Below are 27612 nucleotides of genomic sequence, written 5' to 3'. Positions count from 1 at the left end.
AATAACAAGGCGCCTGCTCTAATTTACCACACTTTGTCCTTGTGTGGTGGCTTGTGTCGTCGATTTATAACCCACAAGGAGAAAGTGGAATCTGACAAAACATTTTACTATGAACTTATCGAGGCAGCTGGTGGGGGAAATAGATTCTTGCAAACTACACGACGTTTCAATGAAACCTTTAATTAAAAGATGAAGAAGTATGTCACCATGTAGTCACTTAAATTCTTGTTTAACACAGAAAAAACTCGACAACGTGACGCATGTTGTGCACTGAATCTTCCACATGTAGGGCCAATATAAAGCTTTTGGTGAAAACAACTGAAGATTTTTTACGGAGGCACCGTGACAATCTCCAAAAAACTGCTCCATTTTGTTTCACAGTATAGGTAAGATTTCCCATATGTCTTCATTTTGTGTTCAGTTCTGCAGAAACCCAGCAGAAGTGAATGAGAGCGGAGCTGATGGATTGCACCCCGGGTCATGCATGACTTAGCATCTCGTTAGCTTCCCCCCGCTAGCAGAGACGCTGGAACAACGGCAGGATTTATACAGACACAGGAAGGTAAGTGTTGCTGTTGAGGTCACAGCTTTTCCTTTTTTCCTTTTTTTTTATTATTTATATATCTTTCAGCAGCAACAGACTGCGCCGCACTCGAAGAAAAGGTCAAATACTTGAATCACGCTCACTGAAGTTAAAATGCTTTTGACATTTGGAACGGGGACGATATAACAACGGGAATTCTCATTACTGATACCGGAGCTCAGATGTGTCCTGGAAGAAGAAGAAGAAGAAGAAGAGCGTTCATGAAGGCAGCTGAAAAGTCGCAAAACATCTCGTTTTGGCTGAGAAAGGATCTTTTAGTTCGGTGCATTTTTACTATTTCAGTGTGTGAGTGTTTGTCGGCTGCATCAGATCTTTTGAGCAAATCACAAAGCTGCATTTATGGAAACAAGAGAAACATGCATGAAACTGCAGATTGATGGATAAACCATCTGATTCATCTGCTGCAAAATAGTTTACTTCAGAGATATAGTTCGTACATGTCCTTCTCCATCTACTGGTAAACTCAACACACCGTAATGATGACGTAGACTACACGAGTATTCCACTTGGCGTCCATAAAACTGTCTTGGAGGACGCCGGTAAAGATTTCACATCATCGAATGAGGCTGCCCGCGTAATTTCGGATACTTTCTGTTTAGCTGTGACCAGAAACAATCTGAACCCCAATCTAAACTATAACTATGGTAGTAATGACAGCTGATAGTGGCCATTTAACGGGCTGAACTGTGGAAACACAAACCCAGAAATGTGCACAATCACTGTTGTCATAAAGTTTTTAAAAAAAAAACAAAAACAGGGGATCATGTTGTTTTGTTTCATGAATCTGAGCCATTCTGAAACTGGACACATGTGCATGAGTCACTTCCACAGTTGGCTCCAACACCTCCGCAGACTAAGACCAGTCATCGCATTCATTATATCCGAGAGTAGAACCTGTGAAGACCAATTCATGCTTTTTGTTTCCCGATGCCGGCGCTTTTCTACTGAAATAGGTACAACGTCGGTCAGTTCCATCGCCGCCTCGTCTTTAACAAAGAAAAGCAGGCAGGGCTTCCGTGGATGATGGCCGGCTGTGACTTTGTGCCCTTTTACAAGACAAAGCAGCCGGTTAGGCTTCAAGCAGCGTTTCAGTGTGCATGTCACCGTAGATAGACGGCACAGGATTTCTCAAGACCTTAGGACTTCCCATTGCGTTTGGGCGTCAGCAGTGGGAAGTGTGTAATAATCAAAGTACATTCAGAGCCCTGCAGCGACTACTCCCATTACAGCTCCTCTAATGATGGATTATAAAGGCGTGGATGTGGGAGAATCTCCTCACACGGGGTCTCCTCATAACAAGCAGTTGTCTTGAGCAGCTCTGGTTTTCTTGGCACTTGCGCAGTCGTTGCATTTCCGGTATATACAGTAGTTTTAGCAGATGTCCACTGAAGGGTCCATGTGTAGACCCTGGTGGACGTTTTGGGTCATACCATCTCAAATCATCAGGGACCTTCTGCTCGACCATCTCTGGAGTTTCAAAATGGTTCTCCATAATAACCAAGACATGGGCTAAGCATGGGCATATTTTGTAAAATTATTTTTGGGACTCCACGTTGTAGGAATAAACCTTGGTGTGGATGAGACTTGTAGTTTTATCTAATTTCTTTGGGAATCATCACCACATTCGGTCCTTCAAGTGGAAGAAAGTTCTGGGTGGTTCTCCAAATATAAATAAGAAAAATTATTATTGAAAACAGGAATGTAATGTTGGTTTTAGTCAAATATTCAGCTCAATGTCTACTACCTATGAGAAGAGATTTTTGAATTTAAACTCATAAACAATTATCTTTTTCTTAGTTATTGTGTGCTCAAAAATGGGACTTTTCAGACTTTCTTCATATTCCAACTCACCCATAATCAGATTATATTTAACCTCCTTGTCCGTTATTGCAGATTAGGAATCAAACACATAATGAGAAATAACCGCCAGCCACGCCCCTTGCCCCGCAAAATGTTGACAATTTTTTAAAAATGCAGGTGTTTGACACTTCTGGGTTGCCTTCATTTTTCAGGGCCGGTTGCTACGTCCATCTTTTATACAGTCTATGGGATTGGTAGAGGTTTGGTGAGGGTATGAATACTTTTGAACTACCTGTTGACTTTGGATTGAAGTCTTTTGGTGCATTTCTGCGCTCATCCTGTTGCCCATTTATTCCCTTTTCCAAAGAGACTGCCACTGAGGCCATTTTTTAAGGTTTAATAATTGCAAACTTTACCGTCGAAGTAGAACATTAGATATGCGCAAAAAGGGAAATCAAGGAACTCGTCACGGACCGAACAACCCCGCGGCTTTCCAAGAATGAAAACTTTTGTCTGGCGCGTATTGAAATTTATGTTTGAATGAATGACAGTGCAGAATTTGACACGGGGCTGTTGCAGGAGAAATCGTTTAAGCATGTTAAAAGCCTGGAGGGGACCTCGGTGCAGCTGTCAGCGGCTGCAGTGCAGATGCAGAATAAATACATGAAGATGAATAACAGCGTTTGCCACGCCGAGCGTAGTATTTTCTGAATCGGTAGTAAATACAGCACATGAAGATGCATGGGATCTGCTGTGAACCCCAAATAATCTTGTTACAAGTTCTCTGGAGGGGAAAAAAAAAAAAATTAATAACCCTGTTAAGAGTGGAAAAAATATATTACAGTGGCACCGCGAAGCCCTCCTTCTTCCCCTCAGATAATGACATTTCAGCGCGAGCAAATGAAATGGGCCAATTTTCAAACTCATTACAAAGTCAGTTCGGGGAAGAAAAAAAAAAAGAATGAAAACGAGAGAGAAATCGGAAGAATATGAGACAAATGATAGACGTTGACACCGGCTTTGTATCTGTGTTTTTGTGTGTGTGAGGTTTCCTGCTTTGTCTGCGCCTTTAGGTGTTCACGCTTTGTGTGCTTTTTGTCGGCCCCGTTGTGTGCAGATGCCGTTTTTTTTTTTTTTGCAGACTTACGTGTGATGTGTGCGTTATGTATGCTTTGAGCGTACCTTTTTTTGATGTGTGTGTGTGCGTGCATCAACTCAGCCCAAAGCCAAGCTGACAGACAGCTTCCCTCTGAGGAGCCCCTTAGTGTTTCTGATTGATCGTCATAATGCCAAGGTACAGGCCCTGTCCTTGGTGCCTATGCTAATCGCAGACTCATGCATATTTATGAGCTCCTTGGGAATCAACCAGCTAAATAAAGGATGAGGCCGTTGGCTTGGAGCTGCGTTCAACACCAACTCTGATTGATTAGAAAGAAGAAGAAGAAAAAAAAAACCTGCCTATGAAGACCTGTGGTTTTATTTTTTTCTTCCCCTCAGCTCAGGGATCATAATGGGAGCTTGTGACTTGTAGGAAATCAAGCGAAAGGTAGAGGTCTGGAGATTAGACGCTGGTTGGGTGGAATAAAGTTGGTAACTTTTACATTTGCACTTGTTTTTGCTCACCTGCACAGCTTGTATTCTGATTATATTTGTTGTGTGTAACAAGGCAATGACAGCTTTACTTGTATACATCCCTTCAGCTGCTATTCTACAGGTCCACGTGTGAAACACATCCAACAAGGTCAACGACGACAACGAAGGACGCAAATGTCACAATCCCATTACGTGCACTTTGCATCATCTAGCTTTGTGCGGCTCCCACTATAGTGCAACGTATAGTTCGGGGACTCCGGTTGTTGTCACGTTCAATCTTAGTCATCCAGTGACGAGTACAGATCAAGAACCAGATCATATAGTAAAGAACAACTTTTAACTGGGTTTTTGTTTAATAGTACGACAACACGGCGTCACGTGTTGGAGCTTAAAATTGAGATTTTCAATACCTGGATGGCTGCCGGTGAAGTTTACGTCCACGTCCGTCCGGGCTCACGAGGACTCTGAAAGGAATTTAATAGGTCAGCACCCAACATGACAAATCACCAATTCGGCACCTGACCCGATGTGAAATACGCTCACGTCTCCGCCGGTGATTTATCGCGTTGAAAGACGACCGTGGAGGTGTTTTAGCAGAACATTATGATGTCACAGCGAAGGTGACCTTTTGGGTCTAAAATGTCACCGCGTCATCATTTCATGCCGCCAGACATCTGTGTGGGATCCTGTCATGTTTAGCGAGTGGATTCTTGAGTTATGGCCAAAGTCGTGAGGTCACGGTGACCTCTGACCTTCGACCACTAAAGTCTAATCAGTTCATCGTGGGTGGTTTGGCCCAATCTGAAGAAACTCTCTCCTGGTGTACAATAGATATAACACTCACCAGACTGGGGTGGACGACCTGAAAACATGCATCTGATGACGGATTACCCACGAAGAGATGCAGGAATGATCTGGGGAAAGCAGTTTGGGACATGATTTGACTTTTTCTGGACAGTTTGAATTCGTCAATATCAATGACGACAAAATCGCAACAGAAAAAAATAAGATGCTGGATGCAGTATGATGTGTATGTTCTGATTTAAACCTTAGTGTAGCTGATGATTAAAGCCTCCACATGTGTTTGTTCATTGTTCATTGTTCTTTCTTCTTTCTTTATTCTCAAAAAAAAATAAAAAATCAGCTTAAATGAAAATGTAAAAGCTAACCCTAAAGCTACGTTGGCCAATCACAGAGCTGTAAAAAAACAAAAAAAAACCCAGCAGGAATATCGTGACGTTCCCACAACATCAGCTAACAAGTAATAATATTAGTTTAAGAGAAAACATTTTAATCTAATGTTTAAGAACATTTTAAAGATATTTATTACTTCAAAAATATAATTTCTGTTGTGTTAGAATTTAACTAATACAAACTTAGCCATCAGAGGATGCAAACGTTCTTAAAACCAACCTTAAAGAAACGTTTTCACGATGTTATCGAGGCCCCAGAGGACCACATGTGTTTCTTTTTTGAATAAAACTTTCCTATAATTTGATGTATTAACAAACATGTTTGAGAACATTTTAGGGATGTTGTTGTTGAGAACGTTCTTCTACGAAACATTCACAGAACGTCACCCGACAACAGAGGAAGGACGTTCTCAATGCGACGTATGGAAATCGAAAATAACACCTTTATCCTGCTTTTAAGAAGAATATTCTGGGAACTAAAAGAACACGACCTGCTCAAAACATTTGCAGGAATTGGCAGAATTTTCTCGCAACGTTTTTAGAACACAAAGATTCCGGCTGGGAAAGCTCTTACTGGTTCTGGCGGGCCATTGTTGGTGGCCCGGTTGAAGAAAGGTACCTGGATGGATTGTGACACCTTTGTTAGGGGAAGTGTAACTCTACTTTGAGACTGTCACGAGCCAGAACTGGGCTTTTTCTGTAGACGAAAGGCTGAGTTTCATAAAGTGTGTGTGCAGACTGAGCCCGATGGCAGCATAAAGATTCACAGGAGTGTCTTGTATGTTTTCCAACAGTTTCATCCCTTAAAAAACGCTTAAAACGCAAATCAAATCAAAAATCCGAGGCTATAAAAAGAGAGAGATGAGCTCACATTCAACATTTTGGTCCCTTTATTTCATGTTAACCACATTTCAAACAACTAAACAACCAATGGTAATGGCATCACCAGATCTAAACAGCACTTTGCTAGACAAATAATCATCAGAAGAATAATTATACAAAAGAAATGTACAAATTCAGGACGAAATAATAATAATAACAATTTAAAAACAAACAAAAAAAAGAACATAAACAAACTATAATACAGATGAAAGAGCCATGAAACAATAAAGCCTTAGTGGAAATAAAAAAACAACAAAAGGAATAACGATGTCTGGCATTCACATTGTCTTCAATACAGCACGACGACTGTCTTTGTCTTCATAGGTCCATGAAGGAGCCCGACTGGACTCCGGCAACGAAAATAAGAATTAAATATAAGCACAAACTGAACCACAACATTTTAACCACAAGTATGTCGGTTCAACGTTTGAGTGAAACTTCAGCAAACTAAACTTGACCTTAATCTTTCATTTCAGACTTTCAAAAACACTGCTGATGTAAAAACCAGACAGCGAGTCACAACGCGTGGTGTTTGGAAGTGAAGCCCTTTCTCCGGTGCTTTTAATCGATGTCCTCGTTAAAAAAAAAAAAAGAAGTCATCACAGTTCTTTTGACTCCGTTCAGAAGAAGAAATGCATCCGTGAGGTTTAGACAAACGCCCGATCAGAGCTAATGCGGAGGTTAGCGTCGCAAGGTGTAATTCTCATTAGCTCCCACCCGGAGCTGCTCGGGGGCATCTGAACCGTCAGCCGTGTTGACTGGTTTCCACCCTGGGGGTCAACCGCTAACTGAAATCATTTCCTATTAGACGTGGTCGCTTCTCGAATCATTACCTCTTTCTTTTTCTTTTTTTCTCCACATCAACGGGTTTGGCGGAAAAGCAAATTTGAGGCTTTTGTTTGCAGAGGAAAAGTAAACGTGACCCGTCTCTTTGTCTTTGTGTTGTCAGTTTAATGATACATGGCGGATCGCAGGTTCAATCCCCGAAGCTTCGTTCTTTTTTCTTTTTTTAAAACTGATATTTATCCAGGATGTATGAACAGGAAGCGTAGCATGGCTTATGGATCCCATCGAACTCAAGGACACTTAACCAAGCTTATCAATTTCATCACAATCCTTTTTATTCAACGACTAAGATCTCCATCTACACCTGCAGCAAAACTGCTCACAAACTGTCGGTGTTTTCCTATTTACAGCTTCCCACATGCTAACGCTGCTCGATTGTAGTGGCCGTTTTCTGCGACTATCTATTTGAATGCAGCTCTAGAAAGTAATTTAATGGACCTGTTTCCATCACTTAAGTTAAGGCATGGTTGCAAGATTTAAAAAAACAAAACAAAAAAAGCATCTAATTTAAATAAAGTATTTCATTTGCAAGCATAACTGGACGAGTTGACTTAATAACGCTAGAAATCGCATCAAGCTTAAGTTAAACTCAACTTTTCGCATTAGTTGGTTTGAAGTTTAAGTCAAATTGGCTTGATAACGGAATTTCTCTTTATCTTGAGTTTAACATTTCAAGTCAAGCTACCACTTAAGTCTGGTTTGATTTTAGACGAGCAGCTAATTGCGCTAACGTAACAACATTTTTCTTTCTTTTGTCGAGCCCAAACATTATATTTTAACACATTAGAGATGCATTGTGAGACATTTTCCGGACCCAGAGAATCACAAATTCAGTCCAAACTCCTCTCTAACAAATAATTAACCCTGAACGCGGGAGACGAACCGGCTTCATGTGCAATATGCAAAAAAATATTTTAGACAACATGTCTAAAGTGGACAGTTTGCAGCAACACAAGACTTTTTATTCCAAACTATAATCACCGACTGAAAAAAAAATGACGTCAACACGGCGTTTTTAGAGCGTTTTTCGAAATAAGCGTTTACTTGTAAAATGTGTCTGGTGCATGATGTTTGTTTGTCTGTTTGTTTGTTTGACTGTGGTTGTCTTATCTTATTTACAGCAAGGGTGGATGCACACTATAAGACAAGTTTTCAATAAGCCGGCTTTTTTAAAAAAAAATTCTTTGTTTTACAGTCAGACAAAAAAAAATTTAAAAAATAAAAAATCCGGAGCGGCGTTGAAACTGGAGGTAAGGCGTGATTTTCATCCGTCTGTTGATATTCTTCACAATGGCTCCACTTATTGTAATGTGCGACTTTTCTCTCAGTTTTATTTGTAACAATTGATCCCAGTAAAAAAAAAAAAAAGGAAAGAAAAACTGTCAAATGATTTTCCCCTTTTGATGCAGCGTGTGAAGAAAAAGAACCCATGCTGAGATTTTTTTTTTTTCTTTCCTCTTTCCAGCCAATTACAGAATTACAAGTATCATTGACATTTACCATTTTACAAGCGGCAGTAGCTGCGAGGGAATTTATCAGTGTGTGATTTCAAAGAGAGAGAAAAAAGAAGCTAGAAATACTGACAAGTGGTTCTTTTTTTTTTTTCTTCTTTGCTGTGATTCAGCAGCTAACTGAGTCATGGTCAACAAGCATTTTCGCTCAATTTGAAAGTCACCAAAATAAAAAAAATAATAATAAAAATTAAAAGAAAGAATCTTCCAGTGTGCATCCAGCCTTCAGAGGGAGACAACATTCAAGGCGTAGAATATATCTAAAAAGGAAATACTGTACAATAGTCACATCACAGCCCAGCAGAGAGGACAGAGAGATAGAGAAGGAAAAAAAGTGGCGCTTCGTTTTAAACATCTGATCTTTTTTTCTTTTTTTTTTTTAAACATATCATTTTTTTCTTTTTAATCTTTGTACAAGCATGTAAAGTCCCCAAGTCTCGCTGAAGCAAACACACGAAAAAAAAATCACCAGTGTGTCCGTTTTTTGTTGTTTTTCTTCTGTACAGGTGGTTGTGTGTCTGTCTGTGTGAGTGTGTGTGTGTCGGTGTGTGTGTGTCGGTGTGTGTTATCACAGGCACACATATACAGTTAGATATGCACACACGCTCAAATATGCAAGCATGCCCACTCTCGCACACGCTCACGTGCACACGCGCTCCAACACGCCCGCACACAGGCATACATGCTCACAGGTAGGATTCGGCTCAACGCAAAGCATTTCTTGTGTTTTTTTTTTTGTTTGTCTGCGTGTCCCGGTGTTGCGTTGAGGATGACAGGCAGCGTCGACGGCGAATCCGAATTCCGCCTTTTTTTTTTTTTTTTTTCCTTCCCCTCTTTGCAGAATTTTGGCCGATCAGAAGGAGCTGAGCGCCTCCAGAGCCACTTCGTAGCAGAACTTGTACTGTTCCTGCGAGGAAACGGGACAGAGGGAAAGAGTGAGTCGGACGGGAAACGATGTCTTAATTCTCAAATGTTGGAAAAGGCTTCAGGACGAATGTACTCATCGCAGGAAACAGATCAACAGACAGCAGACAGGAAAGACAACAAACTTAATATGAGGTTAAATGGTTGATAAACTGTGCGTGTTCCCACCCTGTATTATTAGAATCCAATAGCCACAAATATCCCAGTTGGACAAACGGACCATAGATATGTATAATAGAGGCTGGATGTCTTAAGGCGGGATCACCCGTCGGCCATCTTGACCTCACCTGTGGCTACGTGGAGGAAGGTGAGTGATCTGCACAAACGTAAACACTCTTATCTCGCTGACATCCTAACGGATTTACAAACAGTTTGGTTTCTTACAATCCATAGACTGTATAAAAGATGGACGTAGCAACCGGCCCTGAAAAATGAAGCCAACCCAGAAGTGTCAAAAACCTGCAGCATCACTACGTCCACTAGCTGCTGGCTCCACAAAGCCCTGGCTCCCATAGACTGGAATTGGAAAAGAAGTGATCACAGATCACCAAATACTGCATTCCTACAGCTCAGGATGTTTTTCTTATTAGTTTTCATGGTCAAATCCAGAGATCAGGTGGCCAATCTGAAAATAAATCAATACTGAATTTTTAAAAAAATCAACATTTTGCGGGGCAAGGGGCGTGGCTGGCTTGATTGACAGTCGGCAGCGACGATGCAGACGAAGCGAGCAGAAGGCGGTAAATGTGGGCGGGGCAGAGAGGGCCCGCCTCTCAATCCGTCTGACCAATCGCTGCTCCTATGGCTCCGCCCCCCTCCCACGATTTTTGCGTCACTGGCTCCAAAAATCCAAGATGTCAACCAGGAAGTAGCAAAACCCTGGCTTCATTTTCTCAGTGCAGAAACCAACGGGTGACGTCGCGGTAGCTACGTCCATCTTTTATACAGTCTATGATACAAACGTTATTAACGCGGCTACAATTCAAATGACAAAAGTACAAATAAAATACAGAATAGTTAAAATTGTTGCTGGCCGTCAGAGCATAACATAATTATACATCTGTGCAGTGTTATAACTACGCCTCTGACATTTATAACAAACCAAACCGTTGATGGTTATTTAAAAAGTACACGCACCACTACAACACAACACTATGGGTGAGCGAGTGCACCGTACCAAGATGGCCGCCAGTGTGGCCGTGCGATTCCATTGGCCGACAGCGTGGACAAGACATCTAGCCTTTATAATATGTATATCTATAAAACAGACCATCTTGTATCATGGATGGTCTTAACCTATGAGCTGCTCTTCTTTAGGGGAATCGTGCAGATTGTGTGGGTAAAACTGCAGTAAGCAACCATTTGGTGTTTTGTAATTCACACGGTCTGAGGGGAAATTAGACTCTTGGCTCAGGTTTTTTTAGAAAATCTGTCCAGCGACTGGAGATTTTTATCCAATCACTGGTCTTTTGACCCAGAGCAGGTGAGACGGTACAAAGAGCAGCAGAGGTCCGTGTGGTGGCAGCAGACGGGGTTAGACGGAATCCAGGGTGAAGCCATGAATGAATACCGACTTTTGGAATCGTTTGCTTGATTAGTTTGAGGGGAAAAAAAGGACTTTCAGTAACTATCATGCCTATCAAGACTGCCTAAACTCGCTTCACTACCCTCTGCAGCATCACGTTGGCATCTGATTACTTCCTCCACCACCGACGTAAACAAACACCTCATAATTATACGAATTAATAATCGTTATTATCCTTCCTAAAAAGCGCACACCCACAGCCTGACTGCACATCCTCTTAAAGGAAGTGGGTGACGCAGGCCGGTGGGTTTGTTGTGTGAAGTGAGTCCGGCCCAGCGTGTGACCAGAACAGTGCTGCAGTCACAGTCAAGTGTTGCTATCAGGGCAGAGAAGTTAGTTTAGTTTGAGCTGTGAAAAAAGCCTCGACAAGTCCGACAGTTACTGAAAGTCAGTCCCCGTTCAGGCCACTGTGGCGGAGTGATGTAGAACTTCCTACAGATAGATGTAGAAACACAGACGCTGGATAAGGTCATCGCCTTAACATATTTCCATCCTTGTGAAGCATTTCGTAGCATGAAATTTGCAAATTTTAGGCAACAATTTAGTGCTGTTTGCCTGCTAATCAAGCCACAGCTATGCCGGTTAAATGATGCTAGAACTTGGGATTGACAGGAAGATGCATGGATGCAACTCGCATGACTAGTTGAGCCGACAAATTGCAGTGTTTGTGGTACATATTCAAAACTAGCATAAACTAGTACAAAAACTATAAACTATATCAACATATATAGTATAAAAACATAAACTATCTACTAGCATAGATTTTGATTTTGAATTTGAATGCTGTTGTTGTTGTTGCTGATTTTATGTTGGTGTTGTGTCGTTTTTTTCTGGTGTAGCAATTTCCCTGAGGTTTTGTACTGAAAGGATCAATTAAGTTTTATTCTATTCTAATTCTAAACAACAACAAAAAAAGGGGGAACCAACGAGCAGAATCAAAGTTGAAATTTCCCAATGAAACTTTGGAATCTGAATTTTTGGAACCAATTTTGGATCAGTCCTTGTTTCCCAAACCTGATCTACACGATGGTGAGTTGCTAAATATTTCATAAAATAAATCCCCCATCATGTTCCTTTTTAAATACAACTCTTAACTAGGAAAATCAATACTGACTAAAAAGCTGGATTAGATGTTCCCGGTTGTCTTTAAATCCCAGCTTGGTATTTAGAGAATGAAAACAGCTGGTGAACTCCTCAAGCGCTTCCATGAAATCGTCCTCATCACCTCGTAAAATACGTATGTGTGTTGTTGTGAGTCCTCACCATCGTCTCCACCATGTTGGTCTTGTTGTTCCTCAGCGTCTTGACGGTGTGGAAAACGTCCACGATGTTCTGCTGCTGGATCATCTCGTTGATGCTGCAGATGGCACAGAACGTTCCAGAACGCCCTCCACCGGTACTGCAGAGGAGGAGGAGGAGGAGGAGGAGGAGGGAGGAAAGAGATGGAAGATCATCAAACATCATCATCATCATTGTGGAAACCTGGGTGAGTGAAATCATCCCACTGAGCGTAGAAACAGACAGAAAGCAAAGGCTCACTTCCTCCTCTTTCACTGGATCACGGCAGCGTTTAAAACATCATAAAACGTACGGTTTGCTTTCAGGTGTTTCTCCGTCTGAGTTATTTTCCTGCTTTGCCTCTAAGATTGATGGCGTGTCAGCCTTTAAATAACACTTCTAAATCCCGTGACCCCCTAAACTTAATAACACAGGAATTCATTTGCTTTTCGTTGTTTAAACTTTTTAAGGTAGAGATTGAACAGTAGTTGTTTTAGCGCGAGTGCACAGCAGCAGAAAGACTAAACCCATGTCGTTAACGTCTCTAATCTTTCATTATCTGTGGTTTCTGGCATCAGGAGGCACATTTTGACAAATTCAGACTCAATACAACGACATGTTACAAGAAAAATGGTTCAGATTTGTCAAATTTCAACTTTATTTCTTGTAGAACGGCCGTCTAGAGCGAGTTTTGTTGTGAAAACAGGTACATATATTACAGATTTATCTTGTTTCTCAAAGCTTTTATGTAAGAAAAGAACAAAAAATGCACAGGCTTCAAAGAGTGCTCTGAAATACATACGGGTTTCGGAAAGTCAAATTAGAGACTTTATATTTTAAATACTACTGGGAATGACAATAAGGGTTAAGACAAGGACTGACAGTAAGTGACAGAGCGAACACGCAGCACAAAGAAAGCCGTCACCGCTCCCGACGAAAACGGAATAAGAGATCTGCTAATGGATTTAAGACATTTGAATACAACTTAAATTGGCCTTTCTAAAAAAGACTTCGGCGAGAAGGGCTGAAACGGATGAAAGTGCAGCTTTGCAAACACATTTGTGTGTATCTGCATGGTGTGTTTACTGGCTGTGAGCCCCAATCAGCAGCCAGCGCTCTGCCAGTCAGCAGTCAGACCACCCAGCATGAAAACAGCTCCAGACTTTCCCATCTCACCTGGTTCCAGCTGAATTCCTTCAGTATTCAGGCTGAATAAAACATTCAGGGTAGTGAGAGGTGGAGTGGCAGCCGTCACAGAAATCATCCACTGTCTAGCTACTCTGCATGGGTAATGGCCGAGGACCGCCGCGGCGCGCTCGTCCAACCGAGGAGGGCTCGCGTAGCGTCGCCACCAATGTGTTGGTCAACGTGTATGATTTAAAAACTGCCAAAGGAGGTTCGAATAAACAGTAGAAAATAGTTGTTTACCACCAGACAAATGATTTAAGGTGTATTTTGCTCACAACTTCGTGAACGAGTATTTTTCAGGTTTTGTTCCAAACACCTCGGGTTGCAGTACGTTTGGGCATCAATATTTGAGAATGACTTTTGCACTTCTATCCTGCCTTCATGTTTCTTTCAGCTTTGCTTGCTTCAGCGTAAAAAGAAAAAACAAGCCTAATTTCTAGGTAGCGGAGGAAAAAAAAAGAGCGTATACATTTTACATCAGTGCTGTCAAATACATCTTAGGGCTAAAATACATTAATATTATGAACCTAATTACCAAAGAACAACCGGCAGCGAAGCCGATAAAAATCAGACGGGTCAGGACTCGAGTGGCGCTGAGGGTCAGGGCTGCTGAATAACTCCAGCAGCTCGTGTAGAAATCCACCAGACGTGTTTGCTGGTGTATTACGCTCGGTGGGTGAGCGTCAGCCGCGGAGCTGCTTCAGTCAAAACAACCACCAGCTCGCCGGAAAAGTAACGGCGACAAGGAAATAAAAGTTAATGTGATTTTTGAGCCGGTTCTTACATCTACAATCGCCTTTACGCTGCTTGGTCACAGGAGTGTGAATATGGCGTATTTTTAAGACCATTTGGGTCAAACGGCTGCTTTCATTGGTTGGAACTGACTCCAAACTGGTGGTAATGGTTTAGTATTTGATTAGTGGCAATGAAAGACAACCTAAACTCTTCATAAGATGGTGTTTTGTTTGATTCTGTAGTGACCAAAAACTCTTTCACAAGATGAGTAAATCATAATTTTGGCTCATTAGACTTGGTTTCTCTTGGTTAAAAGATAATTGATTAATGATTTAGATCTGGGACGATGGCAATGAACAAAAAATTCAGAGTCGGCACCAATAAGAAGCAAAAAACGTCCCTAATTTGAATTTGTCCATCATCGATTTCAAAGTGTTCTCCTTGTGCAGGAACACTCGGCACTTAGAAGTTCTATTCTGTAATGCATCAAACACCATGAATGACACACGATGAATCTTTTCCGCTTGTCAAAATGGTGATTCTTCAACTTCATTTTGGGTAAGAGGAAGACGTCACGGAGAGATTGGGTGGAGAGCGATGGTTGTGTTGGTTTGGCTGTTGGGAGTCGGTGTGTCGTCATACCGGAGCACCCACTTGACATTATGTCAGGTTGTTTGGGCCGAATGTTCTCAGTGAGACGCCTCATGATGTTACAGTAGAATTTTCTGTCGACAGTGTGATCTCGGAGGATGAATCGGGGATGCATAACTCCATGAATGTCTTGGTGCACTCCTGACTCTCTGGTCTTGGCTCTTTGGGCTCTTCTGCTGACCTTAGTCCTGATTTTTGCCACCGATGGCCCTTGACGTGAACGTTGGATTATCTCAGGCATGTTCCCAGAGATCCTTGAAGTTTTACACACGGCGCTGTTTCCAGAGGTCTAGAGTGAAATCCCAAATGCGTACTTGCAACACAAATCCTGATTTTGATTGAATTCTGACCCACTAAAGTTGCCGGTTGCACCTGTTTCCTGAGCGTGTTGCGCTCTGTTCTTGCACAGCAGGAACAGTTTGATCGCACCTTAAACGTATTCATTTCCTGATTTAACTTTCACTTGCTCGACCTCTACTTGCACTTTGTCTGTTAAATGTTTGCAATTATTTCACCTCCTCATTAAGCTGTTTGCTTGTTTGTGTGATCATATCTAACAGGAGCCTCACAGGAAGTAGATGCAAATCGTAATAAACTAGAATTAACATGTTTTTAGACCATCTGGGTGTCTTTCACTTTTTATCTATAGAGCTAATGTTTACTTCCCAGAGAAATTTCTAAAGCAAAACGATGTCACAGCCGTTGCTTGAGAACTGTGTGAAATCCACGGATCTGTTTTATTTGATCTAAATTGTTTGTGACAAACTTGAACCTCATTATTCCAGATCTGAGGAGTTACATGCTGTGAATATTTTAGGGGTTTGATGGGGTGAGACAGCACCATATTTCTTTTTTTGGTTGTTATTCACCTTTATCTATAATATATATCTAAAAAAAATAAATAAATACGGCACAGATGGATTGTCAAGTCTGCCGCTCCTCGCTGTTTTCCAAAAGCTTCTCCTTGTGTTATTTGCTGAAAATGAGACATGTGCTCGGCATTAAAGACCCATCAGGCTCCAACCTCCAGGACAAGTGAAGAGCGGGAAAAATAATCCATTTTCACCAGCTGCTGATTGAACCATCATGTTTCTCCTTATCGCTGGTATTACTGAGTCTGTGAAATCAATAGCCGGGGTTGATTAGCCAGTGTAGCTGTCTTTAGCCAGGAGCAGAGAAAAGCCTACATGGCTGTCACTCACGTTCGCCGGGGGGTCGAGCAAACTTAAACGTTTAGGAAGATTTATTTGCCAAATTTCGCACCGTTTTATTTGAGTTAGTTATCGGAGCTTCTCGAGTCGATTCGGATGTTTAATTCAGAGTGACGGATAGAGTTTATCCCTCGGAATCGATAGCTATGGGTGACGGATTGATCTGAACTAGAGGTCAGAGGATGGGGATGTGCATCTCTGTCACTAAACATATTCCCGTTAGAAATCCGCTTCTAAACATCGATTATGTGTAAACGGCTCAGCAGATGCATTTTCCCAGCGATGATATTTTCCCCTACGAGCAGCGACACTGGATCCTGTTCAACATTCGAGCGACTTTGATTCTCTTCTCACATGCAGCAGCCTTTCATCGATAATTATTTAAGATATTCATTTAAGCTTTTCATTTCTCTCTTCATCTCTCCTGCAAAAACACTGAAAAGCAAACAAAACTTCCCAGCAGCTAGAAAGGGAGGAGAGGGAGAGAAAAAAAAAAAGCAAATCAATGCCATTTCTGATTGGTCCAATGAGCTGTGACAGAGCAAGCTGATTGGATGAGCATCAGCGATGCGCTGGAGGCGATGTTTGCAGAGTGTGTGCGCGTATTATTGTTAGTGAAGTTCCCCGGTAATCTGTTTTCTATAGATTTTGCAGCGTCTGTTTCCCCTCCCTCATTATCAGCTTCATTTGTTCTGCTCAGACAGGAGATGTGCACGCATGTAGTGTGTTAAAAAAAAACAAAACAGAGCAATCATAGGAATGCAAACAGTAATCTAAATATCACAAGTGGATTTTTAATTTAAAATGATGCTGTAATATGTCAACTGTGACGTTTTTGTAGCTCTGAGGCAGGTTTACGTTGCCATTAAGTGAATTAGGACCGGCTTTAATAGCATTTATGAGCAGATTTTTTTTAAACATTTACATCAGCAGTGGATATGTATGGGGTTTTTTAGCATGAGATAAATGTTTTTGACAGATGAGCGGGGTAAAATAAAGCACCGTACGTACCTGGAAGCACCATTTGTTTTATGTATTATCTTAAAGATGCATATCCAGGCTTCTGTGAAAGCGTGTGGACGTTTGTTTTGTCTTAAAGGTTTAAGGAGAAATGTATTTTATCATTGATAAGTGGATCTCTGAGGACACATCTGAGCCTTTTTTTGTTGATTCTGACTCGCATGTCTTTACTATTTTCTGAACTTTTGTTTATCGTAACTTACAGGCAGTGCACCACGGTCCTCCCGTCCCCTCCGTCATACTGCTCCTGCCACTTCGCCAACCTCCGGACCAACTGGAGGATGGAGCGCTTGGAGAGCGGCGTGTCCCTGTAGGCCGGCCAGCCAATGAACTGGAAGTGCTGCACCAGGCGGTAACCGTCCTGTGGCTGAAGCGAGACGATCGTTAATCATCGCGACAATCAAGATCACGCAGGAATTCAACAGCAATGGAACAATGGACCCCACTGTCCTCCCCTTTGGAAAGTAAATCTAAAACGCCTGAAGCTGGTAAACAAGCGAGAAAGTTGCGGGAAGAAACATTCTGGACAAACAAGATAACAAAGTTGTTTTAGGTGGAAGCTGCCAGTCTGCTCGGCGCCGGAGGGGAATCGTCTCATTTGGTAATAATGCACTTTTTGATAAAGCACTTTTCTTTTTTTTTTGTGCGTGTGTGATAGCAGGCTTTTGTGCTCCAATTAGTTCTTGTTTTTGAACAAATGCGTTTTCAAAAGAGGCAGGATTGGACTCAACAAAGGACCATAGCTTATAATGTTAAATTCAATTTCATGGCAGACGTGGCATGTTTTCAGTCCTCTGGCCCAAGGCGGTTGGCATCCGCCATGTAAAATACCAAAACCCGCAATCACTGTCAGACTGATTTACTGCTATGTTTGCCACACATGCATATGCACATTGACATTTATACACACAACAAATACGTTTTCTTTTTACATCCATGTTCTTGTGTTGCTGTTTCTTCTCCTCTTTCCCTTCAAGTCAGTTTTCCAACTTTAAATTTCTTGCCCTCTTGTTTTCCTCCTATTTGTATATTTCCACATCTCCCCTCTCCAACCTTCCCACTCTTCCCTCCTCATTTGATGGCTTAGTGGTCGGCGCTAGCGACTCAGCCAGGTTGGAGCTGCTCTCACAGTGTGAGATGTGCTGTTATGGCGATGATATGAGCCATTTCACACTAGACCGGTGATGTGTTTGAGAGGGAGAGGGAGGCGGCGGCGGCGGCGGCAGTATAGAGAGTAGGGTAGTGGGGAGTTCACTGAGCGCTATAGGAGCATGCCGACGCCACGGCGCCACTAGAGGTGTACCGTCATGGATGGGTGAGGAAATGAGATGAGAAGGGAGCAACAAGAGGAGGCAAGAGGGGAGGACGGAAAGGGGGGGTGGGGAGGAGTGACAAGAGGGGAGAGGTGGGAGAAGACACGAGGAAGGACAACGGGGAGGTTGTTGTTGCACCATTTTTCTCCGTCACCGCCATTTTTTTTTCCCCTTCCATAGAGAAGCGACTAAATCAGGCCTGAGTTAGCCGCTGTAGTGACATTACGATGATTGGTTAACTGCAGCATCATCTCGGAAGCTGTTTAGAGGGAAGTAAAGGTCACATGAAATGAGAAAATACCTTTAATGTGATGCTGGGTATATTTCTCCGCCATCTATCGCTCTGTGTCAAACTAGTTTGTCAAGAATAAAACTCCCAGAATTCTGCTCCACGTCTAAATTACATGAAGTATTTCCATGATTATGTATTTAAAACTACATAAAAAAGCCTAATATCAAACTATTTGTAGCTTAAATATGCACTCCTGGAGCCTCCTACCTGTTCATGGCTCCTAGTTTAAGTGGTTATTATCACCAGGGGAGTACCGTAAATTCTGGACTATAAGCCACTATTGTTTTTACACGCTTTGAACGCTGCGGCTTAAACAATGATGCGGCTAATTTATGGATTTGTGACGAAGTAAGAAGAAGATGAAGATAGCGATCAATGACTTTTCCTGGTAGGCTGCTGTATTTTTTATTTTCTTAACCAGCCGTGTTACAGGCACTGTTTGGAAAAAAGCATTTGTGTTTGTTACCGGTACGTATTTAATTAAAAGTTTAAAAAATCTTTCTGTGTAAATATCTCATGTTCCAACGTGGACACCTACAGCTTAGAGACAAGTGCGGCCTGTATATGTACAAAACTTGTTTTCTTTTTAAAGTTAGTGGGTGCGGCTTATATTCAGGTGCGCTAGTAGTCTGGAATTTACGGTAGATTTTTTTAAAACAGAGAAATGGAAGTATGCTAGGACGCTGGCTTTGAAAATACAAACCTGCAGCACCGTGTTGACTGAATCTTAATTCTGTTTGACTGGCAAGCTTTAAAAAAAAGGATAGATTACAGACATTAAACCGGGTCCATATGGAACCCAAACCTGTGTAATAATTATCGTAATATTATGTTAAAGGTTGCCCGGGATCTTTCTGCGTGGAGTCTCCATGTTCTCCCCGTGCAGCGTGGGTTCTCTCTGGGTTCTCCAGCTTCCTCCCACAAGGTCCAGAAACATGTTGAGGTTAATTGGTGATTGTAAATTGCCCGTAGGTGTGAATGTGAGTGTGCTTGGTTGTCTGTCTCTAAGTGTAGCCCTGTGATAGACTGGTTACCTGTCCAGGTGAACCTGCCTTCACCCTGAGTCAGCTGGGATAGACTCCAGCCCCCCATGACCCTAGTGAGGCTAAGCGGTGTATAGATGATGGATGGATGGATGGAGTTGCTCATTAGCATGCATGTAAGTAGCACATTGGTTGTTTTAGTCAATATAAAGTAATTATGAATGCCTCATGTGATATTCTACAACTACTGCTTCATTAACTTGACTTTTCACTTAATAACCTCCTAATTATTGCTTATTAATAATAAGTAAGGCAGTTGTTGTGCATGGGCTTTATGCGGTTTCCTTCTCCCTTAATAGAAATTAATTATTATGCTCTATTATAATGTGTCAACAGTGTCCAGATGACTCTAAATTTAACACGTCACACAGCAGGATCGCAAACACACCAGAGAAAACCTGTGTGGTCCTTCACGCGCCGAAAAGCTCCGTCAGCTGAAAATTATACAGCGACTGGAGGCAGAACGTCTGTTCTTAGCCTTGAAGAAACTTGGGGAAAAAAAATTAAAAAAAAAAAAATTCTTTCAGTTGGATGTGTTTGAAAATCTGTGAAGTGGTCCATTAATAAAGGAGATCGCCGTACGTGTGCTGACTTTGTTCTTCCACCGACGGATGGAAGGAGAACTTGTGCATTTTGAGCAGACCTCCGGTGGGTTTTTCTTTCTTTTCTTTTTTTCACGGTGAAACTCATCACTTAAGAATTCGCTCTGTTGATTGCAGCAGTTGTGCGCCGTGATGGAGTGTGAAGAGGAGGGAACCTGTCTGAGTTCATAAAACCACCTGAGAATCGGTTATGAGCGGCACCTCGCTTTGAAATCAGGAACGTATTCTGAGTTAGGAAGACTTAGTCTAGACTTCTCTGGACACTATTAACACTTGTTGCATTGGAATAAACCATATTTATTCGGTGTTGGTTAAAGACAAACATTAGTTTTCTGGTACCACCAACGTATAAGGCCCATACGGGGCAAAGCATTTTAAAATTTTAATTCATGTGCAACAACTTCCTGACTGTCAATTCGCATTAATTAGGAGGTTATTGGGAAAACTCTTGATTGATGGCTTAGCTGTAGATACAGAATAAGAGATTACCAAGTGCTTTAATATGCTACTAACATGGCTGCTAATAATTATAATTAACGGTACCTTAATGTAGAGTGTTACCATTGTCTTAATAAAGACAAAGCTAGTTTTGAAACCAAGTTCGGCAGCTGCTGATGTAACTACCAGTACTCAGCCTGCAAAACGTCCAATTTTAAACCTTCAACCTGCTTCTTAACCTGCAGAGGATGAGCGCTGTGATTACCCTGGCCATGTTGCAGATCCTGAAGATTCGGTTGATGATGTCCTCGTCGATGTCCGCCGATATGAACTCCACCTGGATGGGACCGTAGCAACACGAGCTTTTCTCCGGCCAGTACTGCATACATAACTGTAGAAAAGAAACAACGAGATCGGGGGGAGAGAAAATAAACAGGTGCATTTAATTTCAGTTAGAAGTAAAAACTGGTCTGATAAAGAAAGTGTGGAATACTCCGTTCAGGATCACATTTTTCTGGACACATGAGCTCCGAATGTGCACCTAATGTACAATCAATAAGGGTGGGCGGGGAGACTGGATCCAGCCTGTGTTGATTATGTTTGCAGCCTTTCTGAGCTCAGAGGTGGTTTAAAGGTGGGACCTGGTACCGGTCAGTACAGTACCACAAGAATGAGATGTGACAAGAATCGATGGCTCATCCAGCCCCTACTGGCACCGACACCGCCCTCAGGCTCTGGAGGTCTAACGATTAGGGGTGATGGTCAGTCAAGCTCAGCATTGACGCCCCCTGCCTACATTAGCAGGACATACTTAGCTGAAGTGTAGCTGCACTGTCAGCCAACAGAAAAAAAAAACACATCCTCCATCTGATATCATCACTGACATCGATCATTTGCAATAAGAATCACATTGTTCATGCATCGTTTATACAGCTTACCCTAGCTTTAATATAAACTTAAAGCTGAGGTAAGCAGTATTTTATTGACATCTCGTCAACGTATTGCAATCCAAGTGGTTTGAGAGGAAACTAGACCTTCTCTTGTCTTTGTTTTTAGGTTTTTAGAGCATCTCGTCTGACCAATCACAGGCCTTTTCACCCAGATCAGGTGAGAAAGTATTAAAAGCAGCAGTGAAAATAGGATGTGGTGGCAGAATAGATTAGACAGTGGAAACTATGAGGCTATATTAATTTCTAGCCCCACTGTTTTGTGCAGTTTGAAGCATATTTTTTAAAAATTCTGGTGGGGGTTTTTTGTTTTTTTCTTCCAGATTCAGGCTTCTCTATGTCTTTCTATTACTATCGCTGGGATATTTCTATTTCTTTTTCTGTCTTTTGCTGTCAGTGAGGTCTCAAAATCACTGAACTACGTGGTTATAGCTAAATGAGGTATCTCCATCTTCCAAAATCCTATTCTAAACATCTTTGCTTTGTCCTCCAACATGTCTGAAATTACCCTTTATTAAAGAAGTCCAACAGTAATTAAACCCACTCTTTAGCTCGACGGTTCTGGGAGGTCCCGGTTTAACAGATGTGGCACATAAAATAGCGGCGTCTGGTTTCGGAACACGAGCAAACCCTTAAACCCAGACTGATTACGGAGGTTGTTGACTGTTAGCCGCTCGCTATAATCCACGGGACAAAACGTATAATTGTAAATTAATGTAGCAGCAGCAGTCGTGCAACAGCTGGCGCAGTCCGTCAACTCCGGTAACGGCTTCAGAGTTATTCCGAAATGCGGCTGATTATTCATGTAGCGTTTTTAAATTTGTTGGAGATTTGTGTAAGTGTAGGGATTGTTGAATAGCTGCATGATTTAGCAGTCCTCTGTTGTATTCTTTTGTTTTGCAACGGAGGTGTAATTTAACAAAAGGAAGAAAAAGGAAAACTAACTAAAGCCTTCTCACTTGTCAAGTTGGGTTCAGTTCCAAGATCTGTCAGCACGCATTCATAAAAAACAAGTCTCTGGGTGTCTTGATCAGACCGTGTGATGTTACAGTCGACGTGTCGGCTCCTGGCTGTCGAGCGTCTGGTCTTATTTGATTCAAACGAAAGCAGGAGAGGAAAAGAAAAAAAAAAAGAATACATGTTTGTGTGTTTGTACCTGCGCCGCATCCATTTCATTGAGCATTACAATGGAGGAGCAGTTGTAGTCGAACACCAGCCTCCAGAAGTCGCCCATGGTGTTTGGCAAAGGATGCTGAGTAACGATGAAGGCTGCTGGCTGTTTGTGGCTCTGGAGCATTAATGTGGGCCAGAATAACAAGCGAGCACAAGATTAGAAACACAGAATAAATCGAACGACGCCGAAAGATCAGAGCGTCTCTGAACTTTCTAGTACTGCTATACAGTCTGGTATAGAAATTCTAGCGTTGTCAGAAGATGGGATGAGATGTAAACTTACGTCCATTAATGCAGCATTGATGTAGTTGGAGCTCTCTCCGTCCACGGATATGAGGAAAGGCAGGCATCGGTCTGCTGATAGGACGTCCATGCTGCGGTTCTTGTCGTGGTTTCTGGGTAGCAAACCAACGCTGCAGTCTTCTGGACGCACCCGAGGGGTCACTATGTTCAGAGTCTGAGGGATGCAACAACAATGCAATACAGCTCAAAAGATGATTTTGTTTTGTTTTTTTCTGGTTATTGGTGGGATTGTAGGGTTAAGATTGAGGTCAAGGTCTGGCTCAATCTCCAGAGAATGAGTCGGGTCAATGTTCCCACAAAACAGGAGCGTCTGCGTCACCGTGCGCTCACCTGGAACTCGTCTTTAATCTGGCTGGAGTTCGTCTGTGGGTCCAGTCTGCTGATGTTGTAGTAAATGGCTCTGAACTCACACACTGGTATGGCTGTGTTCCCGCATAGACACGCTTCCAAGATGGCGTCGTGGACAAACACGTACTGCTCCTGCAACGTGAGCGAAATCCGACGTTTAAAAACTAAAATCACAGACAGATGTGGATATTCCCGAGCAGAACAGGTGCTTGGTTTTGATTCTGCACGCGGCCGCCCGGACTCGACCCGAGCTGCTCTGAGCAAAGACGCCTCTGGAGCAGACGATGCAGTCGTGCCGGGCTGCATCTCCTGGCTTTACAAGTCAACAGCAAACTCAAACATTCCACTGTGAGCACAATTCCTGTTTGCTTTGTGCGTGCAAATACATTATTTGTATGCTCGGGCTCTCGTGGCAGCCTGAAAGTGAATTAAAATGGCACGGCGGTTTGCCATGCGCTGCTTCTGGATCATTCTTTGTGCTCCGACCTACTAGCTTGCCTGCTAAAAGCAAACGATGACTTACAGCAGCCACCGTGCATGTTAATTTAACTCTACCCCTATTGTTCTTATGTTCTTTTTTCCTCCTCCCTCCCCCCCCAGTGTTTGGTTTGGTTTTTATTTCTCTGTCTCCGGTTTCCTCTCACACTTGTGTTTGTCTGCTGCCTCTCGCTTTTTCAATTTGCTTCTCGCTTTATCTCTCCGTCTCTTTCTCTCTCTGTTGAATGTTAATTGTTGCCCTTGGAGCGAAGAGGAGAGTTTAAAAAGCATCACTGAAATGACCTCTCCCGGCCATTACCTACTCTAGCGACACACACACACACGCATGCAGAAAACGCACATGTATGCACACAAGAACACGCACGGAAACAGACAAGCACTCATTGATACACACACTTCTTCTTTCCCCCCTGTGCCTTTTAAAAGATTAATTGCTTTGTGTTGCGCGGAGCAGGATTATAATAGCATCAAGCGGCTTCAGCGCTGACACAAATTGCTCCCACACATATTCAAAAGGCAGGGCAGGATGCATTTAGCTTGGTTTCAAGAGGCATAAAAACACACATGTGAGCGTGCACGTACACACACACACACACACGTATAAAACCAGATTTCATTCCACCGCTGTCACATGAAAACACTCGCCGCGATGCCCCGGGTAACTTCTACTGAACCTCGCGGCTCTAAAACCCCATTCAAAAGTCAATTTCATACTCGGAGCTCGAGCTGTCAGTCTGAAAATGAGGCAGTTTTTCTTTATTCCTGGAAAAAAAAGTTGACTTTTTGGATATGCGAGGGTTTTTTTTTTTTTTTTCATCAGTAGCACAAATGGAATGCAGAGGCGGGATGGATTAGGTCGGCTTAAGGTAGCTTAGAGAAGAAATGAACACTTCTGTTCCAAAATGAAAAACCCAACATCCGAAGACGCCGACTCTTTAAAAATGATTGATAGTACAAAATTAGAACAAATTATGACACTCTGTAAAGGATAGTCGGTAACCCGAGTCCTCGCCTGGCAAAGAGACTGAACTTTGGAAGTAAATCCGCCACGTTTTGGGGACAATAAACCTCAAGAAATCACTTTTTTTTTAAAAAACCTGCATGATGTGGATTGTGTAGGACGTCGTTACCAGATAGTTTGTTTAGTCTAGAAATACAACCGATGAGTGGAAGTAATTAATCCTCCGTTGCATAATTCTAAAGAGCTTGTGTTGGTGCTGTATGTGTGTGTTTGTACTACTTTCATCTATTATTCAGTAAATGTTTAATATTAATGATCTGATCGGGACGGACGATAAACGACTGCAAGAAGTAATGAGAGACTTTTTATGCCTCTAATACACCTGTGACTGCAGACACAGCGTCCTGAAAGCTGATGAACCAAATGAAATTTACTTTTTTTTAACTAAAAAAAAATAAAATGCTTTTGGTGAAACACTTCTAAATGCATTAGGAATGTGGATAGTGTAAGCCAATGTGCGATGATCAAATTTTGATGAGGAGACTGTAGAGATTCTTATATCGTCTTAAGTTCTGCAGCCAATTCAATCACCAGTAGCTGCTGCTGATTTACTTTAATCAAAAGTTTCCACACTCGACTGGAAAAAATTCAAGCGTGCATAACTTTCCGTTCCTTCCAAACAGTAAACTTGAGAAAACATGGCAGCACGACCCGACGTGAACCCGGCAGCATCCCGCGGTTCGGACGCGTGGTTCTTACCTCCGTCTGAACCATGTTGACCCGTTGCGACCTCAGCTCTCGGATGCAGTTGAAGATGTCCACGACTCCTTCGTTCTCTGCCATGTCCAGCATGATGTCCACTGCGATGAAACAGCCGGTCCTCCCGGCGCCGGCACTGCACAGATCCACAAACAGTCGCACTATTCATTATCTGTTGTATTAATCTGAATCTTTATCAAGACCCATGACTTTGGTTTGTGTCTATGGACCTGGATGCTGTATTTTATTTTGTTTTCTTTTCTTATTTTGTGATCAGAATTGTCTGTAAAGGCTGATTGACATGAAATAACATCCAGCAGCTGGTTAAAAACGTACATTATCTTTAACAAATAAAATTAATTTCTTAAATTACACAATTTTTCGCAGCAAGAAACTGTAAAAAAACAGAAATAAAACAATCAATTTCACCTTTGTGACAGTCCTCAAACTAATCATGTGAACCACTTGTTCACCAAATCTCTCTGTTAAAATCATCAAAATTAATTGATTTTTTTTTAACGTCTCATTTAGAAATTGGACAACAAACAAACTGCAGTAACCAAAAGTTAACCAAAAAATTCTGCGCTCCACTACAGAAATGTGAAGCCATCTGTGACTCGCCTTTGACCAACAATCACGTGACAAAAATTCAACGACTGTTTGACTGAACCAGGTTGAACTGCAGGCTGTGTTGTGGTTGAAACCAGATGTTTACTGTATAAAAAGACGCATAACCTTTTTTTTTTTCTCACCATCTGACATTAAATCAGACTAAAGTTTTCCTACCAACATTATTTCTATTTGCTAAAGAATAATGAGAGAGAGAATGTTTTATTACTTTCTTCAAAGTCAGAAATTTCCATCCATCTCCTCAGTATCTGGTTGCCTTTAAACTCTATGACTTGGCTCAAACGTTTTCCTTCCACAAGCTTCTCACAACAGTCTGATGAGTTCTGGCCCATTCCTCCTGACAGAACTGGTGGAACCGAGTCAGCTTTGTTGGCCTCCTTGCTCCACTAATGTTCTCCAGGATGGAGGGCTTTGGGATGGCCACTCCACAACATCTGGCGCTATGCTGAGGGTCATCGTCCATCTGAAGACCCATTGGTGCCCAAACTTTAACGTCCTGGCTGATGTCTTGAGATGTTGCGTCAATATTTCCACATTCTGTCCTCATGCACCAGTTCCTCCACAACATGATGATGCTGCCTCCCCCGTGCTTCCAAAGCCATCATCATCTGGGCTTTCCCAAATAGTTTGAAGGCATCTCAGTGTATGTAAACTTCTGACTCTGACGAAAGTAATAAAACAATTCTCTTGTAGGTGGAGTCAGCATTTCTTCTTTTACAGCTGTGGCTCGTTGGGAAAACGCTCAACATGTTGTCTTTTTAAAATTTTTTGTAAAATAAACAATGAAATAAACTGTTGTTGTCTATGATTTATGACGTTATAACTGCGTCGTACTGCACAGAGGACATTTCTGAGCTCCCCTCTGCTTCTAGTCGTGGTCGTTCTGTTTCCACAAAGGTGCACGACTTTATTTTGCGGTGAAAAATGAGCCCACAGTGAAGAAAAAATGCACCTCGGCATGTTATTAAGCATTCCCCGTCACACGTCCTGTTGCTGCATGCGCTCGGAGACGCACCGGGCTCGGTAATTGTCTGCCAGAAATGAAACCGGTGGCGATGCCTGAAATACTCGCGGAGTTTAGTGTGAGGGGTGGAGTCCGTCTCCGTCACCCTCTTTATCGCTCACACACACACACACACACACTCTAACATGTAGAGACTTTAATACCCCATGTCAGGTGTTAAGACGACACATCCTGAGCAGCGCTGCCTGCAGGAGGGGGAGAGACGGATGGAGAGGCAGACCAACAGATGGATGGGTGGACGAATGACGGGGAGGAGGAGG

The 27612-nt window shown here is 42.3% G+C and overlaps 1 protein-coding gene across 1 annotated transcript in view; it reads right to left on the bottom strand.

The window, feature by feature from the left end:
• Window positions 1–9282: 9282 nt before the first annotated feature.
• Window positions 9283–27612, bottom strand: part of ptprt (protein tyrosine phosphatase receptor type T) — a gene marked incomplete at its 5' end in the record, with an annotated part of 345648 nt that continues 327318 nt past the window's right edge. The window contains 8 exons of the mRNA XM_008289688.1: window positions 9283–9336; window positions 12202–12337; window positions 17225–17388; window positions 20975–21100; window positions 22813–22944; window positions 23113–23286; window positions 23463–23612; window positions 25699–25834. Coding sequence (XP_008287910.1) covers window positions 9283–9336; window positions 12202–12337; window positions 17225–17388; window positions 20975–21100; window positions 22813–22944; window positions 23113–23286; window positions 23463–23612; window positions 25699–25834 — 1072 coding nt within the window. The remainder of the gene's footprint in view (window positions 9337–12201; window positions 12338–17224; window positions 17389–20974; window positions 21101–22812; window positions 22945–23112; window positions 23287–23462; window positions 23613–25698; window positions 25835–27612) is intronic.

Source organism: Stegastes partitus, unplaced genomic scaffold, assembly GCF_000690725.1.
Source record: "Stegastes partitus isolate 25-593 unplaced genomic scaffold, Stegastes_partitus-1.0.2 Scaffold632, whole genome shotgun sequence".
NCBI classification, from domain to species: domain Eukaryota; kingdom Metazoa; phylum Chordata; class Actinopteri; family Pomacentridae; genus Stegastes; species Stegastes partitus.
This window is presented reverse-complemented; position numbering and strand designations above follow the sequence as displayed.